Raw genomic sequence first — 8608 nt, forward strand, 5'->3', positions numbered from 1 at the left:
GAGTACCAGAAGTATGACTGCAAGCTTGGGTTGGCAGGAGCCTTGGATCAGTCCTCCTCCCTCAGGCTGAGGAGGGAGTAACATCCCTGAATCACAGACATCTGAGATACTGTCAGTATTCAGACTGGCTCTGCAGCTGCAGTTCACCGTCCCCACTGTGGGATGGTCCACAAGAAGATGGGACTTTGTTAACCAGCAGGGTTCCAAAATAAACTTGAAGTACAGTACAGTCTTCTATACTCAGCCCCTCTTTTTCTCTGCCCTTTTCTCTTTCTACTCCCCCTCCTGTCCTTACTTCTATGCAGGCCAAAAGCTGAATTCAGCCCTGAAGAAAGGAAATGACTTGTTTTCCAAAGAAAGTAAAGCAAAACAACACCCATTCCAGCAGCATACTGGGTTTGATCAATTGCCGCGTCCGGCCAAGGGAGCCGAGTCCGGCGAGGGACGGCGAGGTTAAAAGACACACAGGACACCAAGGTTCTTCATCCAGGAGTCAATAATCTTTATTGCTAACACACCTTTTTTTATACCCCAAGCAGCAGAAGTGGAAAACTACCCAAAAGCAGGAGGGAGGGGGGAGAAATTTAGTTTCAACATCTATTATTGTCAGGTACCGAAACCTCCCTTAACAATAAGTCCATCAGACCAGAAAAGGTCAAGGCATTCCCGTGGGACACATATGTCTCAGACGGACAAGCAGGAACAGAAAAACCGCAAGTTCGCCATGGCCTTGTGAGCTGGCCACACTGGCATGCAGAACAAACTAGTGGAGGTAGGGCTCCAGGGGCCAAGGTGGACCTGTTGCCAACAAGTCCCCCTCCTTTGTTTTTTGCATGCCAGTGGGAATCAAGTAGCCCCTGTCTTAGGTCGTTCACAGCCCTTGCGATGCTTACCCGTCTCTGGGAAGGCCCCGATTCCCTGGCTTAGGTCGCACAGCAAGCGTGAAAGTTGCCCGTCACTGGGTACTACAAGATCAGCTCAAGGTGTTATGACCTATCAAGACACTATTGCGGTAAACGCTTAACCGTCTCCACCCACGGGACCCATGACCGTCACCGCCGAATGGCAGATGTGATTGGACCGAGAGATTAGACAGCAAAGATCCTAGTACAGGAAAGCAAGAGGGAGAGGTATGCATAGAGAAAAGATATGGCAGGAGTTCTTCTTTTAAGGAGGACACTCATCTTCGGATAGGTCTGAAGTATATCTCAGAGAGGCGATCATCCATCTTTAAGCGTTGATAGTGAACCTGTATCGGCTTAGAGGCTAAGATATTAATTTGATCCTTAATGAATTGTACTATCTTATTTACAATGCAGGGTCCTATTGCCACTACTAGAAGGAGGCCTAACAATGGTCCCAATAAGGGAAGAAGATAAGGCAAAAATCCATTAAGTCCAGTCCAGAGAGGGTTCTCAAATAATTCCCTCCTCCTTTTTTCTAGGTCTTCTTGGAGTTGTTTAATTTTTGTGCGAACTATGCCAGATTTGTTAGCATAAAAACAGCACCTCTCCCCAAGGGCTAAACAAATTCCCCCTTGATTGGCAGTAAGCAAGTCTAAACCCCGCCTGTTCTGAAGAACTACTTCTGCTAGGGAGTCTATCTGGTCTTGTAAGTCTTTAATGGTTCCCGACAGGGTTTGCACATCATCTATAAGCTGTTGAGATAGGCGGCGGTAAGAATGTATAGCCGTACCCAATCCTGCCGTGCCTGTACCCACAGCAGCGGTTATTCCAAGGCCAACAAGGAGTGGTAAGGCCTGCACAGCTCTCTTGTGTCTTCTAACTAAGATGTCTAGGCTAGGAATGGGTAGGGGTTCATCTCCTGAGATAATCGTGATATCAGGAAGCAGTAATGCCAGAACGCAACCACCAGTCCAATTTGTTGGGAGCCTGGGAAAAGCTAAATTTCCACCACACATAAAGACTGTACCATTAGGGGGACAAATGGGTGGAGTAGGTGAGGAGTAATTCTTTATTAATGAGCAGTTTCCAAAGGAAGAGACTCCAACATCAACATCATAGGTATTATTTTGCATCATGCCTAGAAGGCATGACATAAAACCACCTAGAGGCTGCACCTTAAAGGGCAGCCCAGATTGACATGTGTTGTCATCATCAATGGTATAATTGATGGGAACCGCCAATGGCATGACTGCACCTGCCGTCATGCAGAGCCAGCAATCACCAGCAAGGGTAGGGTTGGAACTGTTAAGTAAAGAAAAGGTGGTTTCTAGGATATCTAATGTATTGGCATCTAAATCAGGAAACTGGGATTTGGGCAATATCAAGGGGTGGTATGTAGGCTTAGGGATCTCCGGCTTTAAAAGCTTAATCACCTGAAGGTGTTTAATAGCATCAGTGGGTCCCCCTCCATCAGAGATTCCGATAGGGGCCTGCATGGGCCAGCAGGAAGGTTTACCCACGACGCCCTCACATCCCGCCTCAGTTAACCGAGTCGTGATGCCTTCCCCTCCCCGGTCACCAAGAAAAGGAATATAATTATAAGTGGTCCCCCATTCTCCACGAGTGTTAGTTAGGATGGCCTCAAAATACTGTTTTCCTTGATTATTAACACAAATTGAGGCCGATGTATAACAGGAGATGTGCATTGCCGGGGTGTAATGACAAGTGGCGGAACAGCTTCCAAGAGTCTTGGTCGGATTAGGGACAACAAGTCCGGGCTTATTAACACATACCCATTTTGGTTGTTTAAATCCTCCGATGTTTTCATTGAGTTCAGCCGCCATGTAGGCTACTTTAGTCCCACAATCAATGCTCTGGATATAACCAGAGGGGGCCGAGTGCTGGGGCCCTCCCTTACACTCACAAGGGGCTCCAAAAAGATATTCATGAATATTCCCAGGTGGGGGGTCAAGCCCTCCTTCAGCAAACCTGTCCAGAAGGAATGCCACAAGAGGGGTCCAGCTCATGAGGTGTGTCTCGGCACTCACTTGAAGGGGTGAGAACAACAACGGCAGGATCAGCCATCTTGGGAACTTCATTTTGTCTTGAATTTTCATTCACCGGTCTGGTGCAGCGCTCCGGGATCCAAATGGGCTTCTCAGTTCCTGGGGGAAAAACACATACAGCTCCCCTCACTCTAGCTAAGAGTGGAGCCGGGGGTTGCCACTTTCCAGTGGATAAATCTTTCCACCTTATTTGAGCATCTTGTACAGTGGGAGGGGAAAAGTGGCGTTGTGCAGCCGTGCGCCCTCCAGTGTCAGTGAGTAAAAAATTTAAAGTAAATAAGGTTATGCTTAGAAGTGCTTGTGGTCCCTGACAATTCCGGTATATCTCCCCCTCTTTTGTTTTTTGTAAATAAGTTTTTAAATGTTGATGGGCTCGTTCCACGATAGCTTGTCCCTGTGGATTATAAGGGATTCCAGTCTTATGATTAATTTCCCATTGGGTGCAAAACCGTTGAACCGCCTGACTTACATATGCGGGACCATTATCAGTTTTGAGGCATCGTGGGGTGCCCATGGAGGAAAAGGCTTTTAGAAGATGACTGATTACATCCTTAGCCTTCTCTCCAGTATGTAAGGTGGCAAAAATGAAGCCAGAATATGTGTCAGTGGAAACATGTATAAAGGAGAGCTTACCAAAGCTAGGGAAGTGTGTAACATCAGTTTGCCAGACATCATTAGGTTGTAGTCCTCTTGGATTAACTCCAAGGGAAGGAGAATGAATAAATGGTGCACAGGTTGGACATAATGAGACAATCTGTAAAGCTTGGTCTCGTGAACATCCTGTGTGGAAGCGTAAAGACTGTGCATTTAAATGAAATTTGTTATGGAATTGTAAGGCCTTATCATATTCGGTGGTCACACAGGAAAGGCCAACAGCATGAGTAGCAGCGTCTGCTTTTGCGTTGCCCTCTGACAAAGGTCCAGGGAGCCCTGAATGGCTTCGGATGTGGCCAATGTATAGAGGATCTCGTCTAGCCCAAATGAGAAGCTGTACTACCTGTAGTTGTTCTGTGATGGTGGATTGCTTTCCAATATATGATGCTGTTTCTATGACTAGAGCCAGATTGGCTACATACAAGCTGTCAGTATACACATTAAGAGGAATAGAACTATAGACTTTGAGAGCTATGATTAAAGCTTCAACTTCTGCCTTTTGGGCCGACTGGCCTGACACAGGTTGTCGGAGAATTTGAGATCCATCAAAAACGACAGCAAATCCATTTTTGGCCCCATCTGTATATACAGTTTGGGCCTTTGGAATAGGTTCCCTTTTCATAATCTTTGGGAAGATAATGGGACACCTTTTAAAGCCCTCCAAAAGTCTATGTTTAGGGAAGTGATTATCAATCTGACCCTTGAAGCTGCACAGGAAAAGACACCAAAGGTCATGTTCTTGTTGTAACTTGTGTATCATATCTTGAGTGTAAGGTTGAATAAGTATGTCAAAGGTTTTTCCAAACAATGCATCACCCAAATATTTAGCCTTCCAAATTAAGTTAATAACTAGCTCATAAAAGGGAGTCAATACCCGGGGGTTAGAAGCCGGCAAGTGGACCCAATAAATGGGACCCGTTTGCCAGAACACTCCTGTGGGAGTAATTTTAGAAGGTAGAACTATAAATGACAAGGGCAGAGAATAATCTATCTGCGTAATCTGCATGTCCTGCAGAGCCTCTTCTATTAGCCTCAGTGCTCGTAAGGCTTCTGGTGTAGGTACTCTACACGACGTAGGAGAAGGATCTCCTCGCAAGAGGTCATACAGGGGTTTGAGCTCTCCAGTTGGAATATGAAAGGATGGGCGCAGCCACTGTATTTCTCCGAGGAATGTCTGCCACTGATGTAAAGTTTTGAGCTGATTTATCTGGAACTGGGGTCTCTGGGGAAAGATTCCTATGTTATTAATGATGTATCCCAAATAATTGTAAGGGTGTTGAAACTGCACCTTTTCGGGTGCTATGACCAGCCCTGCCCCTTTTAGAAGGGATTGGAGGACTTCATAAGATTGAAGAAGCCTTTCTTTCTTGGGCCCTGCCAGTAAGATGTCATCCATATAATGAATGAGGTAGAGCTGTGGGAACTGCTGTCGAAAGGGTCGCAAAACCTCAGCTACAAAATATTGGCACATTGTAGGACTATTAGTCATCCCTTGAGGTAGGACAGTCCATTCATACCGTTGGTAAGGTTCCCTAAAGTTTGTGGAAGGCAAGGAAAAAGCGAAACGCTTTCGGTCTCGTGGGTCTAAGGGGATAGAAAAGAAACAATCTTTTAAATCTATGACAATAAGATGCCAATCCTTTGGGATCGCAGTAGGAAAGGGTAGCCCTGGTTGTAAGGGTCCCATGGGTTGCATAGTTTTATTAATAGCTCGTAGGTCCTGAAGAAGTCTCCACTTCCCAGACCCCTTTTGTATAACAAAAATAGGGGTATTCCAAGGGGAGGTAGAGGGCACCACATGTCCTAACTTAAGCTGGTCTTGAACTAATAGGGAAGCGGCCTGTAATTTGTCCTTAGTTAGGGGCCACTGTTCTACCCACACAGGGTCATCTGATAACCAAGTAATGGACAGTGGAGGTGGCCGCACTTCAGTGGCCCCTAGGATAAATTTCCCAGTCCTCTCCGGTCTCTTCCCAGCCGGGTAACCTGTTCTGCTGGATCCATGGGTGATATTTTGCCCTCATGTCTCTTTCCTAGTCCCCTTCCAGGGATCCATCCCATGTCTAGCATTACATCATTAACAAAGTTATTATTTTCTTTCAAAGTCTGGGTAGTGAGAATAGCCCCCATTTGATGAAGCAAGTCCCTCCCCCAAAGGTTCGTGGGGAGTCCAGTCACCACATAGGGCTGGAAATGGCCACTATGTCCTTCGCCATCTCTCCATTTTAAAAAGGAGGCACTTCTTTTTGGTCGGGTCTGTCCTATCCCCTGTAATATGGCCGAGGGACTCTGGAGGGGCCAGGCAGGTGGCCATTGTTTTTCAGAAATGACAGAGACATCCGCCCCCGTATCTAGTATTCTCTTGAAAGCCTTGTCCTGTATCTCAATGGTCAGGTTGGGACGCGAATCCAAATGAGCTACCCAAAAGGCCTGGGGAGTTCCAGTGGAGCCAAAGCTGCCGTCGCCCCGGGACCCACGGAGGGCGTGCCCAGGAATGGAAGCTAAGGGTAGCAGCAGCAATTGAGCTATACGCTCCCCGGGGGGAAGAATAACAATTCCTTGGGTAGCTTCTACTACTATCTTTATCTCTCCCTGATAATCAGCATCAACAACCCCCGTAAGAATCTTCAAGCCCCACTGAGTTGCGCTACCTCGTCCCAACACTAGTCCCACCGTCCTCTCTGGCAGGGGTCCAAAAACCCCAGTAGGCAGCGTCTGAGGTCCCATTTGGGGAGTTAATACCGCTCGGGAGGTGGAACTGAGGTCCAGTCCTGCGCTTCCTGGTGTTCCCCTGGGGAGTTCCCAGATAGAAAGGGGTTGGTCAGTGGGAGGCGGCGGAGACGCCCACTCCCTGGGGCACTGTTCTGTCCCTGCACTGCCCCGTACACTTTGGCTTCCGGGGCCCGGGGCGGGCCCCTGCTCCCGTTTCCCGATGGTATTGGGTTACCCTGGATGTCAAATTTTGACCTGCACTCACTGCTCCAATGATTTCCTTTATGACATCTAGGACAAAGTCCAGGCATCCCTCTGCCAGCACCCTCGCTCCTTTCCGGGCAGTTTCTCTTTATATGTCCCTCTTTCCCACACTTAAAACACCCCTTAGAGCGGGTTCCCCTGTTATCAGCTTTTTGCATTCCAGTCTTAAGGGCAGCAGCCAAAACCTGACCAGTAATATGAGGCCCATCTATATCTTTGCATGCTCGAATCATGTCATCTATACTTTTGGCCCGGGAGGACTTAATAGCATTTTGGCAGTAAGTGTTAGCGTTTTCATATGCCAGTTGTCTAATAAGTGGCATAGCCTGTTCTAGATTAGGGAATATTTTTCCTGCAGCCTGCATTAGGCGGGCTATAAAGTCTGAATAAGGTTCAGAGGGTCCTTGAGAGATCTTGGAAATTTTTGCTTCAGTCTTAGAAATGGGCAGGGCTTTCCAGGCATGAACTGCAGCTGAGGCTATTTGAGCATAAACACCTGGGTCGTAATTAATTTGTTGGCCTATGGTGGCATACTGCCCAGTTCCTGTCAACATTTCAGCATTTCGCCGTTGATGGCCCGCATTCAGGTTAATCTGAGCCAGCTCGCGGCACCTTTCATGATATTCACTTTTCCACAATAAGAAATCCCCTCCAGATAACACAGCCCTGCAAAGTTGCTGCCAATCATTAGGTATCAGTTGACTGGCTGAGAAGGACTCGAAGAGGGTCAATGTGAAAGGGGCATGAGGTCCATAATTAATGACCGCCTCCTTAAGCTGTTTTATGTCCTTGAAGGCTAGGGGGACATGGGCTCTGGCCGGCTGTCCATCAGCATCGGCGTTTTCAATCATTGGAAAAACCTGAGCCGCTCTAGAACCCCAGTGGACCCCCGCCCGTCTAGTAGGGGCGTCCTCATTCCAATCAGGATTATAGGGGGGAGGTGCGGCAATTGAGGGGGCCCTAGGCACCCTCACATTTGCCCTTTTAAGGCTATGTTCTAGTTCCTCTATCTCCCTTTCTAATCCCTCCTCTTCCTCAGAGAGAGAACTGAGGTCCTCAGGATCCTTTTTGGGCTTAGAAATCTGGAGGCGTTTCCTACCCTCCGAGCCCGAGTCCTCAAGAGGACCCTCATCCTTTAAGGATTCTGCCATTTGCTCTTCCTGCACCTGATTAAGGGCCTGTTCACATTCAGCAAGCTGATCCTTGATCTTTACTTTATCTGTTAATAAAGCATCCTTTACCAACCTCCATAAGGAAAAGGTGGCAACTGGGACACTGTCCGAGCCCCGGTCCCTCAATAATTTCTGAAGGTCATGCCTCACCAGGTCCCAGTCACTATTATTAAGAAATCCTCCTGTCAGAAACCAAGGACAAGCCTGGGCAATAATTTCAACGAATTCGGTTGCAGTCTTAGTTTTTATTCCTGTTCCTTGTGTATTTAACAGCTCTTTCAGTTCGTTGGCCAGACGAACCTTCGCTGTTGAGTTACCCATGGTACGTACCCTGTCTCTTTAAAATATCTTTAAACCAATCCTCCCCCTTCTTTCTTAGAAGGTGAGCCCCGTCCGCTTACCCCTGCTTTCCGGATCTCAGTGGGAGCCTCCAATTGCCGCGTCCGGCCAAGGGAGCCGAGTCCGGCGAGGGACGGCGAGGTTAAAAGACACACAGGACACCAAGGTTCTTCATCCAGGAGTCAATAATCTTTATTGCTAACACACCTTTTTTTATACCCCAAGCAGCAGAAGTGGAAAACTACCCAAAAGCAGGAGGGAGGGGGGAGAAATTTAGTTTCAACATCTATTATTGTCAGGTACCGAAACCTCCCTTAACAATAAGTCCATCAGACCAGAAAAGGTCAAGGCATTCCCGTGGGATACATATGTCTCAGACGGATAAGCAGGAACAGAAAAACCGCAAGTTCGCCATGGCCTTGTGAGCTGGCCACACTGGCATGCAGAACAAACTAGTGGAGGTAGGGCTCCAGGGGCCAAGGTGGACCTGTTGCCA

General features: G+C 47.6%; 1 protein-coding gene across 1 annotated transcript; it reads right to left on the reverse strand.

Moving 5' to 3' along the window:
* Positions 1-493: 493 nt before the first annotated feature.
* Positions 494-8286, reverse strand: LOC131424931 (syncytin-1-like). Its single transcript, XM_058585463.1, has 2 exons — positions 8175-8286; positions 494-3070 (listed from the first exon to the last, which is right to left on the reverse strand). The coding sequence occupies exon 2, from the start codon at positions 3020-3022 to the stop codon at positions 1181-1183; it is 1842 nt and encodes a 613-aa protein (XP_058441446.1). The 5' UTR covers positions 3023-3070; positions 8175-8286; the 3' UTR covers positions 494-1180.
* Positions 8287-8608: the final 322 nt, after the last annotated feature.

Source organism: Marmota monax, unplaced genomic scaffold (genome assembly GCF_021218885.2).
Source record: "Marmota monax isolate L192 unplaced genomic scaffold, Marmota_monax_Labrador192_F-V1.1 WCK01_AAM20220418_F8-fsc02127, whole genome shotgun sequence".
In the NCBI taxonomy this organism is placed as follows: domain Eukaryota; kingdom Metazoa; phylum Chordata; class Mammalia; order Rodentia; family Sciuridae; genus Marmota; species Marmota monax.

What these genes read in the sequence shown, in the direction of transcription:
- LOC131424931 (XM_058585463.1), bottom strand. Translation starts at nt 3,022, where the DNA reads ATGAAAATTCAAGACAAAATGAAGTTCCCAAGATGGCTGATCCTGCCG.